This window comes from Paramisgurnus dabryanus, chromosome 9 (genome assembly GCF_030506205.2).
Source record: "Paramisgurnus dabryanus chromosome 9, PD_genome_1.1, whole genome shotgun sequence".
In the NCBI taxonomy this organism is placed as follows: Eukaryota; Metazoa; Chordata; class Actinopteri; order Cypriniformes; family Cobitidae; genus Paramisgurnus; species Paramisgurnus dabryanus.
This window is the reverse complement of record NC_133345.1, coordinates 24,045,431-24,066,476: the sequence shown is the minus strand read 5'-3', so window position 1 is coordinate 24,066,476 and position 21,046 is coordinate 24,045,431. Positions and strand designations below refer to the sequence as shown.

Sequence of the window (21,046 nt, the reverse complement as noted above, 5' to 3'; positions counted from 1 at the left end):
CTGATCTACCGCAAATATTTGAGCATTAGGAAAAATTTGAAGTAATAATAATAAAATTGATTACATTTGTGAACTAAAATGTTTTTAATGCTCAAAACATTAAAAGCTTTAAAATAAAAACATGAGGGACTTAAAGTCCCCCCCCCCGCAACGCCACTTGTCCTTCTGTCTGACTGTTATGGGAATCGGATATGAGATGGCTCTCCCATGTGGAGGAAAATGGAGAATGCATTTGCTGGTCTACATTCTCAGTTGCGCAGTTTTATATAGTTATATTATAACCATGGTTAATTAAATTTTCTAAACAAGAAAATGGCTTATATATAGTTTTAAACAAATTCTCATCGAGATGGATACTCGTGAAGTTGTCGTTGTAACAGGTAAGTTTGTTGTATGACTCCTTCAGCACATAGACTGAAAGTTATACAAATGTATGTTATTAATTACCCTTATCTAAATCAGAAATGGTTTAAGTACAGTACAAATGTGGTAACTTAAACATGATTTTTCGGTGGATTGACTACCATTTGAACCACCACCCTTTACCACAGATTTTACGGTTAAACTATGGATGATAATGGTAAATTTGTGGTTTGAACTATACCATAATTGTAAAACTATAGTTAATGTTGTATGCCAATACTTAGTCTTATTTGTTATTCGTGATACCTTTTTTGCTTTCGTCATAGTTATTTTGTTATTTCTTCAGGTTTTGGTCCTTTTCGACAGTATGTGGTGAATCCAAGTTGGGAAGCAGCTAAGGTACAGTACAAAACCAAATAAAACTTCACCGTTTTCATGGTTAGGTGACAATCACTGTTACATTTCACAGAGGAAAGATTTGTTGTTTTGCAGGGTCTGAAGATGCTGGGACTTGGAGTCGGCATAGAGATTTATATTAAAGAGATTCCTGTCTGTTATGCGAAATCTCAACAAGTTCTTGATGAGATCTGGCAGAAGATGAATCCAAAGGTAACTTTAACAGGTGTATTACACTTGACTTGACACGACTAAAATATGCTTTGTTAAGTACTGTAATTCAACAAGACCTAAACGTTTCAAACATTTTGGGGCTTATCTAAGTCCCAGACTAATACACATATGAACTGCCATAATTTACAAATATCTTGCACTGACATATCTTAACATATATCATTGCCATTTTTTTGTCTTAAGATGTACACCACCATTATTGCTTTTTGTAAGGTTTGTGTGTAAAACTACTTCAATGTCCTACTATAACTAAGGCCTAGTCTTGGATTAATCTAAACCCTGACTGGGACACTCCCCCAATAAGAGCTAATTATATGTAAAATACATATTGTGTTTGATACAAAACAAAAAGAAGTGACATTATGTTAACCCCTGTGACGGCAGGTTGTTATCCATTTGGGCATTGCTCCAGGAACCAACGGCATCACATTGGAGCAAACAGGGAAGAACCACTGTTATAAGGACAGAGATGTTTGTGGTCTTTACCCTGCTAATCACTGCTGTATTGAGGGAGGACCAGAAAGGTTGGACTCCATCGTAGACATGAGGTTTCTCAGCAAACGATTAAAAACTATGGGATTTGATGTCATCTACTCCAGGGATGCTGGACGGTAACTTTTTTCATACGAGGTACTGCTGCATTTTTCTTGTAAAATATCAGTTTTCTGCTATAACCAAGTTAACATTTTGCAGGTACCTGTGCGATTTTGTATACTATTATTCTTTGTATCATGGGCGAGGAAAGGTTGCCCTGATCCATGTTCCTGCCACAGGCAGCCTGTCGGGTCCAGATAGACTGGTACCGCAACTTCAGACCATCATCCAGGTCCTGTTACAACAGCTGGACACTCCTGCATACGCATGTGTTGAATATGTGAGATGCACAGAGGTAGAGCATACAGAGTAAAAATACACTCAAGACAGGCCTTCAGACTCATTCATTTTTTTTAATTCAAAATTTAGGAAAAAGAAAATACATGAAAATTCTTCAGATATACATTAAGCATGTAAAAATTCTACCATTTGGAGGTGAGAAATAACTGAAATAACAGGCCTTAGATACATAACTTACAAGAAGACAAGAGTACCAGCCAAGCCGTTTTACCATAACTTTCTACCAATCAATGCAATGACACAGAGATTTTATGTTTTTTTTTTTTGTGAAAGGAAAACAATAAGTGTTATTAAAGTCTTTTTTTTCAGTACAGTAGATCAAGGCCCCTTTTGAAATTTGTCAGAATGCCAAGCAAAAACAACCGTGGCTGGGAAATGACGTCTGTGAAACCTCAAGCTCATTATTGCAATTAAAATGCATTCATGCATCTTTTCTAAACCTGAGGTTTTCCAGGTTTATGAAGAAATATAATAATAGTTGAGAAAATCTTTCAGTCATTCCACCTTCAGGTTTGCATTAAACCTGTATTTCATCATATGCTATTTCTACTGTAAACTTGTCTTTTTAAAATTCTAGTCATGTTCTTTCTCTCTGTGTCATGACTACCCGTAATCTACTGGACATCGCTGTCCTATTTATGTCTGTGTGTAAATGTGTATAGATTGTAACCTACTTGTAACTAAGAAACCTTGGCAGCATTCAATGAAAACTGACATTCACTTTGCAACAGGCCAATGCTTTTGTCCATATTCAGTACAGAAAGAAAAAAGAAACAGAAATAAATAGTGATATCTATTATTTTCCCATTATAAACACATCAAAATCTTAATCACTACATCTACATGTGATACAGTCCCACCCATATACATACGCAACAATACAAGCACAAGGGCTTTTAGAGAATGTTTTGTACCACACAGAATAATAATGTTTCTAGCAACACAGCATCCCGACCAGGTCTTCCTGTAAGTGCCCTCATTTCCAACCCCCGGTGTTCCTCTAACAAATCTCCAAAAAAGAACATTTTAAGTGCCATAAAACAGAACAGCCAGGGGTTGTAAGATTACAGGCTTTTAATTTGCTTTTGCCATATGACTCTCTAAATTCTTATCCACTGTACATTTGAATTGTCTGAACCATTGATTTGTAATAGTTTTTAGAGAGAAAGCATTCCGCAACTTACCCAATGCTATTGGCAAGACTATACGTAAAGTCTTTGTAAAGCAGCTTGTTGTCAGCAGCAGTAGAATAGAGAGGTGAAACTACAGCCCTTTCTCTCTAGAGAATGTCAGTAAATAGGATAACAATTGGCCCTTGATATATGGTACTTGGTAGACGTGGATGTAACAAATCAGTTGAAATGTTTTCCAGGTAAGGGAAAATATCCATTGGTTTGTTGTGAGAAAGTTTTAGGAAATCCACAATATAAATAAGATCTTTAGATTCTTTGGCCAGTCATATGGTATTACAGAAGACTTCAGATAAAGGGAAGGATGATTCCATTATAATAAAGTGGTACTTTAACCAGCTGTAGTTAAGCGTTAGTGTGCATTAAAGTCATTATGGGCCTTCACTTGACTGTCTTAGAAACAAGAGATCCAGATTGTTGTGCAAAGGAGTGTGATTAAAAAGAAACGGGAGATATCAGTGCCATGATCCATTAATGCTTAAAATGTTTTTCCAACATTGTGGAAGCTTATGGAAATTAAAAAAGTTCAGTTTATCATGTCGTCGTCATCATAACATTTAATTGTACATTTTCTTGTAAAACCAAACAAAAAATGCATTTAACAATTTATCTAGAACAAGAATTAGGAATCTTTGTCCAATTATGCAAAACATTGCTTTTTGAAAACCATGGCACTTTGGATCATTAAAACAGGAGTTATACTAGTAAGTTAAATATGATGCTGAATTATCTTTTTTGTTGGTTTGATTTATCTAAAATCAATCATCTATCGTCTAAATAAGCTGGATTAAATGAATCACGTTGCTTAAGTATAGCTCATAAATCATACTTAAAGTGACACATTTGATTTGTACCATTTTGGAATCAATTCAGCCGATCTCTGGGTCTGGCAGTACCACCTTTAGCATAGCTTAGCATAATTCATTGAATCTGATTAGACCATTAGCATCGCACTCAAAAATATAGATATTTTCCTATTTAAAACTTGACTCTTCTGTACGTAAATTGTGTACTAAGGCAGATGGAAAATTAAAAGTTGCTATTTTCCAAGCAGATATGGATAGGAACTATACTCTCATTCTGGCGTAATAATCAAAGACTTTGCTGCTGTAACATGGCTGCAGAAGGCGTAGTAGTGATATTACGCACTGCCCGAAATTAGTCTGCTATTGCAAGATATTAAAGGGACTATTTTCGGCTGTAACAATTATTTTTGAGCGTGATGCTAAATGGTCTAATCATATTCAATAGATTATGCTAAGCTATGCTAAAAGTGGTAGCACCGACCCGGAGATCAGCTGAATGGATTCCAAAACGGTAAGAATCAAATGTTTTACTTTAGGGAAGCTGAAAAATTAGCATATTTTCAAAAAACGTGGAGTGTTTATATAACCAACATTAATACCTTTAAAACTAAATGATCATAGCTTCACAATCTGATTATTATTTTGGCTTGAACAAAGTGACAGGATTTTATAATGCTTAAGATATGCTCTTCCAAGTTATTCTGGACAGTTCAACAATCGAAAAATAGAAAGCCCATAGGCACATTAACCCAAACCATGATCTTCTCTCTTTATTCCCGGGAGCATGCGCTCTGTGGTGTTTATAGATATTGAAAATCAGAGATACAACAGGGGATAATGAGGCGTCTCTACAGACAAACTTGTGAGAAAGGAAGCGAGATGTATTATATCATTTCATATACGTACACATTTCAAATAAAAGAGAATGAGGTAGATAGATGCTGAAGGTAATGAAAAAAATAAAGAAATTCCCCCAGTCATGACATCATGGAAAATGCATCTAAAAATCTTTATACTAAATCATCAGGGCATTTGTACAGTGATTTCAACTTGTATCACAAAAAATAAATAACCTTATAAGACAGGAAAAATTCCAAAATGGACACGGAGAAATCCTTCAAAACACAACAATACTAGCCAAGGAAACCTACTTTTTTTTCTTTAGCATACTTTGGAAGTAATCAAAACAGAACTTTTCTGGACATTAACCCATCTTTTTTGGTTACATTTGCCATGTATCATCAGGAAGGTTAGCGCTCAGTGCATGCGTTTAGACTGAGGTGGGTTGAATGCACCACGTTTGGAGGTCGCATAGGTTGGTTGGGGTACCGAAAATAAAATAAGACAACCGAATTAGCCCTGTTATAGTTGAAATTCAGTCGGATGAATGGGTTCACACGGGGTACAGTAAAATAAAACCTTTCATGTATGCAGCAGGCATGGATATACTGTTAAGCACTAAGGATGAATTGTAATAAAAATGTACAAGCTCTGATGAGAATGTTTGGAGAAGAAAACTTAAACAATAACCTGAGATTGAGTTGCACCTTATGGAGAGGTGCAATAGTAGACGACTTTTCCACGGGTTCCTAAAGTTCACATGCAAAGCTAAAGAGTTTGTAACTAATAACAAAAAATAATAAAAAGAAATGTAAAAAAAGGCAATGAACATGTGGCAATGCAAAAAAAAAAAATTATAGGGAGGGAGAACAAAATAAAAAACTTTGAAAGGCTGTTTTTTTTTCTTTTTCTTTTTTTGCAAGATAAGTACAAAGCATAAGAAAATGGACTGTAGTGGAGATATCATAAAATATTAAACCTGAAGGATTTATATATGTATAACACCCACAAAAGAAAAACAAAATAGCAGCTTCTTTCTGTACAGACAAAGAGGTGAACACCAGAACTGTAAAAAAGTTATCAAAAGTGACTCGAACCAATGATTTGTGTGTAAATGATCTCGAGGTCTAACATACAACTGTAAGACCCTTCTTAGAATCATATGAATAGTAAAGAGAGACTAATGACTAGTCTAAAAAATACCTGCTGTGTACAATGCCTCACTTCTCTCATTAAACAGATAAAGCCACTGTATTCAGGCAGCTTCAGTACTCAGCCAATCCCTTATATATATATTTTATTTCTGACTCTCTTCGGCCCGCAGATCTCTTCACCTTCACGTTCAGCGCGGCGCGCCCTTTCCTTTTGACTTGAGACATCACTCTGACAGGGGCTCAGCTCATAGATGGTGTGCACAGCAGGAACTGCCATGCAATTGTTGGAGATCAGAGCCATATAAAACAGGGAAGGATTTACAAACTCAGGCTGATTGTAAAAGATGAGGCCCAAAAATCCCCCATCAAAAGACAGCGTGAGAGTTTAGCGCTAATTCAAAGTGCAACCTAGAAAATCGGCTGTGCAGGGGGAATCGGGTTATGTAATGATAAATACCTTTCTCTTTGATTTATTTTACAAGGAAATTTGATTTGGCAAAAATTTGGCAGTTTCAAAAAAGCCCACCGGACTTTTTTACAGACACCGTTGAAATGCATTAAGTAGGAAGGCGCCACAACAACCATTGCGTCCAAGCTCTCGCCCACTGACAGAAAGCACGTGATCTCGGCTTTTGCTCCAATATGAAAAAGAAATGTGATGACCCAAGACACAAGCGTTTATAGGAAGAAATGTTCTGCGCCGAGAAGGGGAATGTGTATTTTTGTATAAAAACACACTCGTAAGTACACACACACACACACACATGGGCTTGCTGGCTAATATGCTTGTCTCTTGTTTCACAATTAACTGGCAAGTTTTCTCCCTTTAGGAAATATTACACAAGCGAAAGCCAGTGCTCTCCAGTGTGGTGGTTTGTACTGAAATCTTAAATATATTGCGAGAGTATTTTTTGTGTATCCTCCTCATTTGAAATCATTTTAAAACGAAATAATCCAGGAAGAATACGGTCTGGTCAGACTCCTCAAACAAAAGGAAACGCGTAAGACCATAAAAGGCATGGGGAGAGACACATGTGGGTACCCTGTATGAGGAGTTTTTAAGGGTAAGCAAGTAAGGATCAGCAGGCCGATGACTGAGGCAGTGGGAGCGCTCGCTCGTTCTTCCTTCCCCCGTTCATGTGTGCATAGGGTTGAGTCTCATCGAACGCCGGTCCCAGCAGCACCACTGGCCCGTTTGCTGCCACCTGTCCTGAGTGCTTCTCTAAGGCCAGGCCAGGAGAGGCTGAGGAGGAGGAGGGGGTTGAGGTGGACGGGGTCGGGGCAGACCCCATCGGTGTGCCTGGCCCCTGAGCTGGGGGGAGAGGTTGTGGGCTTTGGGTCTGAGCCCCTGTGCTCCCCTGAGAAGAGGGGCCTAATGTGGAAGCAGGATCCAGCGGAACGTTCTCCATTTTCTCCACCTCCATGTCCAGTTCCTCAGTGTCGGGGGGCTTGTTCTCCTCACTGTAGAAAAAGCTGACCTCCCGGAAAGGTGGCTCCAGCTCCTCCTTTATGCTGCTGATGATCTCCAGGAAAGATGGACGCATTTTAGGATTGTACTGCCAGCACATCCGCATCAGTTCGAACCTGGAGACCAGACACAATACAGTAAGCATTACAGTCAGATTATACGGAAGTGTCACGTGTAAGGAATAGCTGACGACGGGCTGTTGAATTATTCGGTCAGTGTGTATTTATCGAAAAAATAATGCATACCCGTGGAACATTTCTCAACCAATTACAATAAAGCATTTAACAGCCCCTAAGGTATCAACCGGATTAAAATCCCAAACTCACATTAAAAGAAGGAACCTGAACACATCGTAGACTTGAGGATATATCTTAATCTGGATCAAGCACCCAATCTATCATTGTGTTAATCAATGCAAAAAAGCAATATAATGTCCATACAGTCTCATGATCCCATGTGTTATGGAGCGCAACTACTGCATCTCCATCCATCAACAGGTGGCAGTGTTCACTCGCTGTAAAAAGCACACTGAAGTGTTACGGAGTTTCGAGAAAATTCTGTAGTCATACAAACAGAAAAGACTTGCATAACTGTGATCACTTCAGATCACAAAAAGAGTAAAACCCTAAATAAAACGAATGATCATAACAGTTCGGTGTGGTACTGTCCCACTCCATCATGGTAAAACACAAACAAGCTAAGAATACTCTTTGAACCCACTGACCCACTAAAATAAATGCGCAAATATTTAGAGTGAACTCCAGTCACAGGTTTAGAGTAGGCAACCCAGCTGGGCGCCTCAGCCTCACAACACGGAGGCCTTCTCGCCGTAATTCGCAAGGAGTATGGGCCTCGGGTCAAATACTGCACTGAATAAAGGGAACTCTTTTCCCAGATGCCCCTTAGGAACCAATGAAATGAAACTTTCCCGAGAAACAACTGCATGTTTTCGGGCATAGGTTTGTGTTCGCAAGAATCTTGTCTGTTCTGCATTTATTGGATTACAAATTCATAGCAGAGGCCATTTGTCTTTACTCAGTGAAGTGAATTAAAACCAAATGTAAAAAATGCACTAAAGCTGAAGCTTACAATCGCAAAGTCTGACAACTGCGTGTAGCTATAGTAACCTAACAATTTGACAATCTAACAAACACAAAAATACACAGCACATACATTTCGTTTAATATAAAATGAAATGTTAGAATATCAATAATTAACATTTCTCTCAAGCCATTTATGATTTTCCCATTGACCTTTTCGCAGTGCAGTATGGGATTGCTTTTCTGTGTATACAGGCAAGATGTTGCTTGATATCACATTATATATCGTATCATGTACAGTACCGTATGATAGTAATTATCACATATATTGTATATTGCCTCTAGCTAACTATACCTGTGTCCCAATCTGCATAATATCCAAGTTAAATAGTATTTGAAATTAGAATTAGTACGTTCAAATTCATAGCATGTTAAAAATGAGTATAAAGTTACATCCAAAAGTGTAGATCCATAGACACTCAAACAGCTAATATTACCCACAACTCACTGCGAGAGGGCGAAGTTTAGTTACGCTATACAGAATTAACAAATTAAATAAATGATGCGTCACTGAATCAATAATGTAAACTACAGAGTAAACATTACATGACAAGTAATGAATGAAGTAATGCTTAAATGCAAATTGAAAAACTGAATTGTATTCTGATGTTTTAATTTTTTAAGTATCGGTATCATCACCACTTCGCATTAGTATTTGAATACTGTGTCATTTTGCACTTAAAAGTAGGTACTTTTCCAACACGAATGCAGTACATACTATTAGGGCATAATATAAGTAGGCGCATCAGGACACAGAGCTATTGGCTATCCAAAAGTAGATGTTGGACGCCTAGGACATCTCAAATATAATTAAATAAAATTTAGTCATTAAATATCATTTAATAATTAAATATAATTAAAATTTTATTTAGCATTTGTTTACACACAGCAACAAAAAAACAAACACCGATCTGTGACAGGACAGGACTACCGTCTGTTGCTTTCAATAACAAAACTACAAGTAACAAGAATCAGGATTGATTCGCTCTAAACTTTTAAAGTGTGATCTAAACATGAAGTGCAATGAAACCTCCCTTTGTTTGAACCCTTACAAGCCATTTATGGATCGTTGCCCTTGTGCTTTAGCCAAACATTACTTGAATTCTCATGATATCATACAAATGTGACAGACGGCCTGACATCATGACGTTTAGCCTAGTTTAATGATGAGATACAGATGACAACGTATAAAAGTCTTTATTGATATAGAGGAAGCTATGTAGTGCACTGTAACATATGTTTCTCCACTCTCTCATGCAATCAGGACACCCCATTGTAGCTGCCATGGAAACGTGGGTTTGTGTTTCCATAACAGTCGAGACGGGAAAGAGACAGAGAAACAAACGGAGAGACAGATCTCTCGTTTCATTACGGAGATCAGTATTTAGAAAAAGAGCCCGCTATGACACGTCAGATTGGTGACGCAGAAGGGAACGCTCAGATGAAGATGTTATCATCTGGTGTCATAAAAGTAGAACAGTATTGGTCCCGAATCACCCTTGGGAATCAAATAGTCACCCTTCTATGGACTTCACTTTACCAAGGAGGAAACTTCCTAACAACATGATGTCACCTGTCTTCTTTTAACCCATGACGCAAATGTCACCATCCGGTGACATACTTTTGACATTTTATCATGATATTGCATCCTTAAATAGAAGAGACTGACAAAGGACAAAGGGTTAAGGTTAAAAAGAAGTGTGCCAAATGTCGTAGGAGCAAATGTCTTTGATGTGTCATCTTTTGGAAAAAATCAGTCTTGTGTGTTTGTTTAAGAGAAGGTTAAGATACAAAAACGAGAGACTCACAGCATGTCAGGGCAGTTGTCCGGTTTATCCAGAAGTCCTCCCTCCATGACGAATCGAAGTACCTGCTCGTTGGACATGCCTTGGTAGGGCTGCTCGGCTAAAGTGGCGATTTCCCATAAAACCACTCCGAAAGACCTGGACAGAAAGGGATATTTAAAAAAAAATAAGTCTTCAGATACAACGCAAAGGCAGTCATTGCATCCGAATGCAAATCTTGTTAAATGTCACAAAAGCCATTTCTCACATCACGCCAGCAACCATGCACACGCGGTAACTCGATCCGGCGGGATGAGGACGCAGAGGAAAGGAATGAGGCTATTTAAGGTCGAGACAAAACAGAGGGGAGGAAACACGAAGAGATGCTTTAAAGCAACTGCGATCCTGCAAGGCCTTAAAGTGCCAGTAGGTTGACAGTACTACTAGTTGACTAATTATCACTGTATATTTAGACTCGGGTTTCAGGTTCGCCTGACTCAGATCGAGGAGTTTTTAAAGAGCGCTCACATAAGAGGCATGTGTTAGAAAAACAGCTTGGCGCATGACAGAATGGACCAGGGATGCCTTTTTAGGTTATTACTGATTTAGTCTTGATATGGAGCCATTTACACTGTTGTGCTTCAGAGGACCTTGGTCACAAATTGTAAACTTTTTTTCTGTTGGATCGATCATTGTGAACCTATTCACCTTGTTATCCAATAAGTTTTTCCTTTTTTTTACTTCTGGCCCGAAACAACAAAATGCTAATTTTCAAGTCAAAACAACGCGCAAAACCGCAACACAAGCTGCTGACCTGAACTTTTTCCTTTACTGTGGTGTTTTTGTTAGCCCTGTGTTCCTCATTAATGAAAATGAGTCCATATATTATCCGGCGGCCGGTGAGAAAGCGCAGCAGCAGAGCAGAAACTCAAAAAACCCCAAATAAAAACCGCACAAAGAGCACACTGTTGCCAGTCATTATTCTTTAGTTCTCCCAGACAAATTTTCTACATTGGCCGGGGATCTAACGCGAAGCTCAACACCCTTTAAAACAGGACTATTACAACAGTGACTTGCATCTAATTGGCTGCAACATCTGCATGTTGAAAGAGACAACCGCATTTTTTGGGAAGGGAAACAAATAAAGACACCTAACGGCGAGCTTTATGGGAGTACAAGACGGGAGGCTCTTTTCATCTCGGAGACTTCAAAAGCGGCAGATACGGAAAGAGGGACGTGGAGGCGGGACCGCGCTGGCACACCGACCCTATCATTACCAAACATCTGGAGGAGGTTAGGAGAACACGGAGTGACAGAGCTGTGGGACGCTGGAGATTGGGAAACTGCGGAATTGGTGTAGAGAGTCTACAGCGTTGTTACTTTGCTCTACTGAGCCACCGCTGTTGGGACTAAAGCCGTGGTGTGGAGAAACGGTCTAGGCAATGTGTTTGGACACGATTCGGCTTGCCGGGACTGTAAGAATGTCTGGAAGTGATGTCGACACTCCCTCGACACAGAAGATCGGTGGAAAAAATCATTAGACCACATTCACCTCATACAGGCTTCCCCTGCTGTCAACTGAATTTCTTTTATGAAAAAATAAAGATGCTGTTTAAATGTTTTTAGCCTGTTGAAGCCTTGTAAGTACTGTGTTTGTGTCTAGTGGTCTTTGAGGGGACATCCTGTTGTTCAGAAAGAGACAAACCAGTGTTACAGTAGCACATGCAAACACACACTGGGCCACTCGCACACACCAACAGTTGACTTAATTGTGCATGTGTGTGTCAAAAGAAAAGTCTCAGCTCATACCAGACATCAGAATTTGTGGTGAACACGCCATCTTTCAAAGACTCCGGGGACATCCAGCGAACTGGCAGCAGTCCTTTTCCCCCTTTCCTATAGTAATCTGTCTCGTAGATGTCTCGTGTCATGCCAAAGTCTAAACACAGAAAGTACAGATGAGATAAGAAGTGTTTTTTTAATGCTGACAGACCGGTCACACCTTAGTCACAAACTATGATTAATGTGCTACATGTCAGACGCCTCTTCCTGTCTAAGGTGCGGTCAGTCTAGGGGCTTAAGGCTTCATTGTCTATAATGTTTTAAATCAAACAAAAACTTAGGATTACCTCCGATTTTAACTGTAAAGTCCTCAGCAACCATGCAGTTCCTGGCAGCCAGGTCTCGATGGACAAACTTGTTGGCATTGAGGTATGCCATCCCATCCGCTATCTCACCAGCCATCTGTATCATCTTCTTCAGCGGGGGCAGAGCTTGACTACTGGATCCCTGCTAGATGGCAAACAAGAACACAAATGCCGCATTCAACATCTGATTTTTTACTTGTCTACTGCAAGCCCACACAAATGGAGAGGATGTTGATAATAAACAAATATACTTTAAGACAAATGATGGAAAAATTATCCAAGTACTGCATTTATGTTATGATGAAGAACAGTAAGCATTGGATGATTTAAGTTGTTGGTTTGTGCAGGGAAAAATGTGATGTTTTAGTACCTCATTTGAACGAAGAGAACGCAAGTAGCTCTTCAGGTCACCCCGTGTCATCAGCTCCATTATCACTAGAGTGGGCTGACCTTGTGAAACCACACCCAGCAATCGCACCTAAACCAATCAGGACATAGAACGAAAAAAAATTCTATAACAGTGAATTTACTACATTTGAGCAAAAAAATTGTTGCGTCCGAAACCGCTTTCATACTATATAGTAGTTGAAAAGCCGAAGGCGAGGCAAGCAGTATGTCCTAATTCATAGTATTCCTAAAACAGTAGGCGAAAAGAACCCGGATCACTCCGCCCAGTAGCAGTGCTTCGCCTTTTGAGAATATAGTTCCCAGCAGTGTTGGGGAAAGTTACTTTTAAAAGTAATGCATTACAATATTAAGTTACTTACCAAAAAAAGTAACTATTTGCGTTACTTAGTTACGTTTCATGGAAATAATGCTTACGTTACTTTTTAGTTACTTTTGCGTTACATTTTCTTAGCTGAGGCTTGATCTCTTTCAGGCCTTGCAGGTTTTTTTATGAAAAAAACTGCCATCTCAGTTTCTGACTCAAACTTTTCCCATACAGGCTGTACGCATAGAGTGCATAATGTGACTACGTTTAGTTTAATTCAGTACATACTTTTTTTAATCGAATTAATTAAACTAAAAAGGTAGCTTCCATTACTTTTTTGAAAAAGTAACTCAAATATTAAAATGTACATTTAAAAAGTAATGCGTTACTTTACTCGTTACTTCAGAAAAGTAATATTATTACGTAATGCATGTTACTTGTAATGCGTTACCCCCAACACTGGTTCCCAGTATGTATACTGTTAAAAGATAGCTGTGTATCATATGACCTTGTTATTTGTACATGCTGTGACTATACAAATCACAGCACATAAATATGAAAATGTTCACGTTATTTTGTCACTTATTGGGAGCAGTATGCTAGCTGGAGCCATTCACTTCCAGTCTTTGTGCTAAGCTAAGCTAACAGGGGCTGCGTCAGACAGAGTTACAGCACGCACGGAGATGAGAAAGGTATGTATGGACTTATCGAACTCTGGGGGATACTGTGAATAAGGTAAATTCCCAAAATGTGTCCGTGTTCCTTTAACGTCATTCCATAATGTTGTTATGACGACATATATCATGTGATGTATCAACATGGCCGGTGTAGTACGTCCAAAATCATTCATACTATCCACCTACTGTCACAGTATGGAATTTCGGATGCAGCGATACTTTTCATTTTGTATAAAACTAATTTTTTATTACAGTTAGTTAATATTCCGCCCTCCTTACCACATGGTGACAGTTGAATTCCTTCATGACCGACGCTTCGTTCAAAAATTCAATGCGTTCACGCATACTTGCTGATTCATTTACAGTCTTGATGGCCACTCTGGTGTCAGGTTCATCTTTCACGACGCCCTTAGCGATGCCCTCGTACACCATACCAAAAGAGCCCTGGCCCAACTCACGACACATGGTGATTTTCTCCCGAGCCACTTCCCATTCATCCGGTACATACACTGAGGTTGCAGAAATAGAGCAGGATTAACATATTTGAACAGATCGTGCAGTGCACCACACAGCACTGTACTCACGATGACACATCACAAACTCGTCTCTCACAACCAGGCAAACATCATATAATGACTTTATTATTGAAGTAAATTAAGCAAATGATTTCTATTCTGACAAATTATTTAAGTATTATTGATCATCAGGAGGCGCACAACATGAATAAATATATCTTTTAATGAGTATTTTAGACTTGTTTACTTGAAAAATACATCAACAGCATTTACATCTATGCATTAGACAGCAGTGGCGGCCAGTGACTTCTCTTCCAAGGGGTAAAAATCTCTTTTTTCATAAACCGCTTTGAAGCGTCTGCATCAAGCTTGTATTCACGCATGATGCATAGAAGTTTACATGACGCGACAAACACATATTTTTATATGACGAGCCACACATGAGGTGCCAAAGACATGTTGTGATGAACTTTGCATCGTGCGACGTGCGTCCTCGAAAAAGAAGTCCCCTGGCCGTCACTGTTAGACAGACACTTTTTCCAAAGCAACTTATGGTGCGTTGCAAGCTATACATTTTATTAGTTTGTGTGTTCCCTGGGTTCAAACCCATGACCTCTGGTCCTGCTAAATGCAATGATCTACCAATTGAGGTACAGGAACACTGTAGCTGAGTTTAAAACCAGCTTTAAAACAACATACATTTACTTGAGAAGTAAAATTGTGTGAAATGTTAATGGGACACTTGAAAATAAGCTAATTTTCCAGCTCCCCTAGAGTTAAACATTTGACTTTTACCGTTTTGGAATCCATTCAGCCGATCTCCGGGTCTGACGCTAGCACTTTACCATAGCTTAGCACAATCCATTGAATCTGATTAGACCATTAGCATCACGCTCAAAAATAGTTTAGATATTTTTCCTATTTAAAACTTGACACTTCTGTAGATAGAAGTTACATCATGTAACTACACCATGTTAGCAACTTTTAATTTTCCGTCAGTCTTAGTACACAATGTAACTACTGAAGAGTCAAGTTTAAAGTAGAAAAAATATTGAAACTCAGGTTATTTTGAGCATGATGCTAATGGTCTAATCAGATTCAGTGGATTATGCTAAGCTATGCTAAAAGTGGTACCGCCAGACTAGATCAGCTGAATGGATTCCAAAACGGTAAGAATCAAATGTTCAACTCTAGGGGAGCTGGAAAAAATAAGCATATTTTCAAAAAATAGTGGAGTGTCCCTTTAAGACTCATTTCTAATTGAGTTTATATACCCCAATGGCAACGTCTTGTTTAAACCATAACCCCCATTAAATTTAGCTTAAATGTACACTAAAAATGCAAATAGCTCAAGAAAAATCAACTTAATTGACGATATATTGCTGAAAAAAGTCTTCAGTAAGTTTGGGAAGTAAATATATCTTGCTTTAAGGATGCTCAGATATCACAGGTAAAGAAGATCACAATTCTGAAGAAGTAATGCATACTGTATAAACCTCTTAAAGAAGTTACACAATACTCACTTTCAAAAGGACTGAAGTATTCAGGGTTAACTGAAGCGTAGAGGACACCGTTTCCTAACCTGTCACTATTCCTGCAGGTCGAATGAACGTTGCATTAAAAACATCAGACTACCACACACTAAATTCTTTTACTTTATTTAATAAATAGGACGTTACCTCTTTTTGGTCACAAAGATGGCCACAGTGACCACTGCTAGAAGCAACACTAGTGCTACAATGGGGATGATGATGGCCAGATAGAAGGCGTTATCATAATTTCCTGTAAGACACACATGCAAAATTAAGCAAAACTAAACATATCTCTTTCAAAACATATTTTTGTGTTACTCTTTTCTTACCTTTGGGGGGCGGCACCCAAAAAGACACTGGTTCAGTCCATGACCCATTTCCTGCCAGTGAAGTGGCTCTGACCCGGGCCGAATAATTTCCAGAAGCGAGATTGGTCAGCTGAGCTCCTCTCAGCACCCGATACTGTTGCCGTGATACACACTCATGCTTTTCCGGCTGTAACGAACACAAGCACAAAACCGGTTTGTGGATCCGACCACTGTTTTAACTATTTCCCGATGGAATGAGAGTTATTTGTAACACTGACCTCGGTTCCCAGACGATATTTGATTTCGTACATCAGGATCAGTCCGTTGGGATGATGCGGTTCGGGCCACCGCAGTAGTACAGATCCCTCTGTTTTCTCATCCCTCTCCTGAGTCACGATGCCGGGAATATCATCCGCTTTGTCTGGTGGAATACAGAACTGCTCAAGGCAAGCGTGCTCTCTCTCTCTCTCTCTCGGGCTTACAATAATCCAATAAGATTTCAACTGCTATTCAGTTTTAGCAGCTGTTAACATGATAACTAATAAAAACGACACTTAAGGCATAGTAAGGAAATAAATAAATAAATTTTTAAGAATAATTACAGGAATAATTAGACTTTTTCTGGTCTGAATATGCAGCTGCACAAATTAGGTTTGTGGGTTTTGCTGACCTGCAGGTTTGGTTCTGGAGAAGACGAAAGCCGCTGCGCTGCAACGGTGAACCTTGTGGTTACAGGCGTGGATGTCGATGCGATACACAGTGAAGGGCTGAAGGTTGGATATCTCCATGATCTCAGTGTGGACTGTGCCCTCTGAGAAAGGGTACTCTTTGTCATGCAACTCGGAGTCTGTGATGTTGCCCTCCAGGACGGTGAAGTTCCTGCTCGCACCTTGTAGCAGCGTACCATTGGCAACCCCAAATAGGTCTCTGCGTTTTCGGTCCGGAGGTCTAAGGGAGAGAATACAAAGGGATATATGAAAGGAAGTGAGAAAAAAGAAAGTGACAGTGAAAGATAAGCGATCTAGAGATATAGTACAGTCAGCCTGCATCAGCAAAGTCTACACTGGCTTAAAAAGCATACAAGCCAATTACTGCACATGAGTGCTTTACAACACACACCGCTTTCCTAAACACAATTCCACAGAAAAGCCAAACCTTCTGCTAATTCTCTATGTCTAATAGGTCTCTTAGAAACAGGCAGGATACTTAAAATACTACTTCTTGTCTCTTAAATCTTATTCATCATTTATCATCCTGAGCAATGAGATCTTTTAAATTCTTATGACTGCAATGTATCCAGCTGGGTTGAGATTGTTCCCTTGTGGAAATTTGCAGTTTTAAAAAGAAATGAGAGCTGACATCCCTGAACTGTTAACTCTCTTGCTTTGCCCTGAGTCTTTCCTCTCATTCTGATTCTTTGTGGTTTATGATGGAAAGATTAAGTAGACGTCCCTGCATGTTTATTTGCAAAGCACGTTTTAAACCTAATCCAAACTGCAAATAAAGCATCAAACGCAGTGAACATTTCTGCAGATGACAAAATGAAATGGAAAGGCACATTCGGTACAAATATCAAACATCCATAACAATATGGCCCTGGCTGCAGGTCAAACCTGTTGCCGCTACGGTTTCATCGGACATGAAACATGTCTGGATCCGAACTTTACTTCCGGATTCGTTTTTTTTAAATGGTCTGACTATTTGCTAAACTGACCTCTTGAACAAATGCCTCGTCGAAATAACAAATGTTTTGGTTTCCTAGGTAATCTATGTGTTGTTTTTTTGCTTGTTATAAATTTATATAAATAAACTATATAAATAAATAAACTATGTTTAAAGAACTTTGTTGTTATTTATTCTTTGCGGAGTTTACCGGAAGTTACGTGCGGACCACGACAGCCGCTTGTTTATGTTGTTACTGCTGAAACCGTCTATAGACATGTAGTCAACCACAAGAATTTACTAACGTCAATTGACCACTGCCACCTCACACATATGACCAGGGCAGGGCCACCGCCTTACCTAGAGCCAATTTTAGGGGATCGGGATCTCTGTAAAGATTGAATAGTCAGACCAGACAATAGGATCCACCGCAGATGGAAAAGACAGGATGGTTTGGGATTGATGTGGGGAAAACCACAGTGTGCCAAAGAAATAGAAAAGATATAGCAAAGTGTGTCAAACATAGGACTGACAGACACCATTTCAGGCTTTTTTTCTTTTTTTACATTTAGTGGAAAGGGTGTCACGATTTCGATATCGATCGAAATTAAGTCACAACCTCGAACTTCGAATTCAAAATGGAACGTTGATGCTGCCACGCCCCCATGTCACGTTCAATTGGCTTGCCAAGCTTTTGTAGTGTAAACGCACATGTGGTTGAATGTGTTCGAACAGTCACAAAAGACCGCCTTCTCTCCATCCATTTATCTAATCTGAGGTACTGAACAAAATGTTTTACATCTTTTCTGACTTCTGGCGCGAACACACGGTGTACAGCGCTATTTTCAGCCTTTCATTGATAAAACTAAAGCGGCTGATCTCCGCAGTTTTATTTTGCATGCATGTGAAAGTTGTGCGATCTTATTTCATCATTTGTGCTGAAAATTCAGAGAAAGCTAAAAAATATGCAAGTACAAAACACTGTGCATCATGTTTACTTACAACACAAGCAGCGGACTCCGACAGAATAAGTTCATGTCCATATAAACTCGTCATTACTTCTGCTCGTGTTTAAATGACAAGGTGCAAAGTACTGACAGGAATGTTCATCTGACAGGAAGTTTAGTTTTATGAGATATGTGCGTTTACCAACTAACATGGCAGGGCATCTCTGGGTTCAAGGTCAGATATTTCATAAAAGTCTAGTCTAAAAATGGCATAGCTTTTTTGTGCTTTCAAAAAAAAAAAAAAGATAAAAATCGAGAATCGAATCGTGACCTTAGAAATCAAAAATGGAGAATCATGACACCCCTATTTAGTTGTAATGTAAAAAAATCTATTATTTATGTTGTTGGCATTTGTAAAACCGTTAAAAAGAGATTGTTTGTTCTGTTTCACACTCAAAGAAGCTAATAAAATCAATATTTTATGTACATTTATTTATGTGAATATATACATGATTGACCAGCTAAAATGTAGATTATCTCGTAAATCATTTATCCCCCTGTTCTCCAGATTTCTGTTTTGGCCACTGAATAGCACATACAGCTAGTATTTGAATAACTGATACATGATCTGATTTGAGAATAAAGAAAACATGTTGACCTAAATGGAGACGTATTTAGGTCAGCTATACACTATACAGTATCCTGTTGCGTGTGCAATAAAGCAGTTTTCTGCTTTAAAGGCATAATGGATGTTGTTATTCCTGAAACAGCAATACCAGGGACTGGCACATCATGTCTACATTTCCCTGACAGAAAGGCTTTATGAGTCTCATATTTAATAGTATTACAAGCAATTACGAATCATTATGAATGTTTAAACATTCTGGTGCATAGTACTATAAGCTCTTCAAGCCATTTTCTGCCACTTTTAATCGAAAATGAGAGTTGAATGAAGTGTGTACGTGAGTCCACGCGCGTATGGAAATGTTTAATACAGGTTAACACAAAATGCTGTAAGGAAAGAGACAAATCAATCCAAGTCACTTCATACAGGTATGAATAGGCCTCTATGACTTACGAGTGGGGATTTTGGATGCAACGGGACACTATTTAATACTCTCTTACTAAGGATTCAAATTAGCCTTTAGGGTATTTACTGTAAAAGCTCACATCACAGTGTCACTTGAGCGTCACATAAATACAGTGATCACTGTAAAGGTTCTGCAGATTACCTTAAAGAAAACCAGATGTACATTTGAAGAAAGTACTTCAAAGCTTTGAATTTCTACATAAACAGGTCATAAAATTAGATTTGATCTTTAGCTATTTCAAATAAGACACAAACAATTATACTATTGTAAACTTTCATAGCGCAAGGTAAAAGTCTAAGCTAATCTGCTCCAACATCTAACTGGACAAAGTAAGTACTAACCATGTCTTACTTAGTACAGTGTGCTCGATAATTACACCGAGTTGATGGTTGCTTTTGTGTGATCCAGGCAAAATGCACTCGGATCAAATTTTTTTAAAAAAAGTGGCGCATTTGGATGATCTGGAAATGAGCTGTCCAGACAAGAGATTGTCCTCATCTGACCAGCAGAAAGCACCAACTCCATGACCAGCTTGTACTTTCTATCAAATGAAAATCCTTTCTTATAACCTTTAACCTAGTCACGCTCACACATGGACAGAGCTTGTCTGTCATCCTCAGCCATAAGCGCAGATCTCAACAAACACCCTTGGCATAAACTGCTGATTAAGAAAAAGGTCAGGCTCACGTGCAAATTTCACACCTGCAAACTTCCAACCAGCAGGTGCTGTTTCAGGCCAACACAGCAACGTCAACATAGGGAAATCATGTCTACTTTTCCCAGGCAGGAAAACTTGTACAAGTGACCTATTGATTCATGGACAACACTTCATGCCCCTTGGCTGAAAATCAAATCTTCACGGATGCGCGGACTGAAGAATGACGTGGCCTTGCATTACAGAGCCCTCCGTCTCACAGAGGTCCAGAAAGGCTGTGTGGAAGTGTGAAAGAGCAGATCAGGCTCCCACACCTCTTCCACCCCTCTCAAAAGGGATCTTCCTTTAGAATTCATTAACATTCCAGATAGGTTTGCTGTACATTTCCTGGGAGCCGGACACTCCAAGCAAAACATCGGCAGACAAAGAGAGCGAGCGAGGAAAGGAAGAAGAGACCGCTGACTGGAAAAACACATTAATTTAATTCTCTCTCCGTCTCCCTCAAGCATTCAGCATCTTCAATTTTTCCCAAACTCGGATCATCTCAGATGCCTTTCTCCTGAAGTCTTGA

At 39.0% G+C, this 21,046-nt stretch overlaps 2 protein-coding genes across 3 annotated transcripts in view; one reads left to right on the top strand and one right to left on the bottom strand.

The window, feature by feature from the left end:
• Positions 1 to 88: 88 nt before the first annotated feature.
• Positions 89 to 1,900, top strand: pgpep1l (pyroglutamyl-peptidase I like). 2 transcript variants are annotated; one of them, XM_065279030.2, is made up of 5 exons: positions 89 to 380; positions 710 to 762; positions 856 to 972; positions 1,378 to 1,604; positions 1,687 to 1,900. In XM_065279030.2, exons 1-5 carry the CDS (start codon positions 350 to 352, stop codon positions 1,898 to 1,900), a joined length of 642 nt encoding a protein of 213 aa, XP_065135102.1. In that variant the 5' UTR covers positions 89 to 349. The 2 variants fall into 2 exon arrangements, with proteins under 2 accessions (XP_065135102.1, XP_065135104.1); XM_065279032.2 differs by having other exon boundaries at positions 833 to 972.
• Positions 1,901 to 1,920: 20 nt separating this feature from the next.
• igf1ra (insulin-like growth factor 1a receptor) overlaps positions 1,921 to 21,046 on the bottom strand; it is a 98,733-nt gene continuing 79,607 nt past the window's right edge. The window contains exons 11-21 of the mRNA XM_065283214.2: positions 16,791 to 17,068; positions 16,399 to 16,541; positions 16,142 to 16,307; positions 15,960 to 16,062; positions 15,804 to 15,874; positions 14,045 to 14,274; positions 12,747 to 12,854; positions 12,359 to 12,521; positions 12,039 to 12,168; positions 10,254 to 10,388; positions 1,921 to 7,461 (exon numbers count right to left, since the gene is read on the bottom strand). Coding sequence (XP_065139286.1) covers positions 6,957 to 7,461; positions 10,254 to 10,388; positions 12,039 to 12,168; positions 12,359 to 12,521; positions 12,747 to 12,854; positions 14,045 to 14,274; positions 15,804 to 15,874; positions 15,960 to 16,062; positions 16,142 to 16,307; positions 16,399 to 16,541; positions 16,791 to 17,068 — 2,032 coding nt within the window. The 3' untranslated portion in view covers positions 1,921 to 6,956. The remainder of the gene's footprint in view (positions 7,462 to 10,253; positions 10,389 to 12,038; positions 12,169 to 12,358; positions 12,522 to 12,746; positions 12,855 to 14,044; positions 14,275 to 15,803; positions 15,875 to 15,959; positions 16,063 to 16,141; positions 16,308 to 16,398; positions 16,542 to 16,790; positions 17,069 to 21,046) is intronic.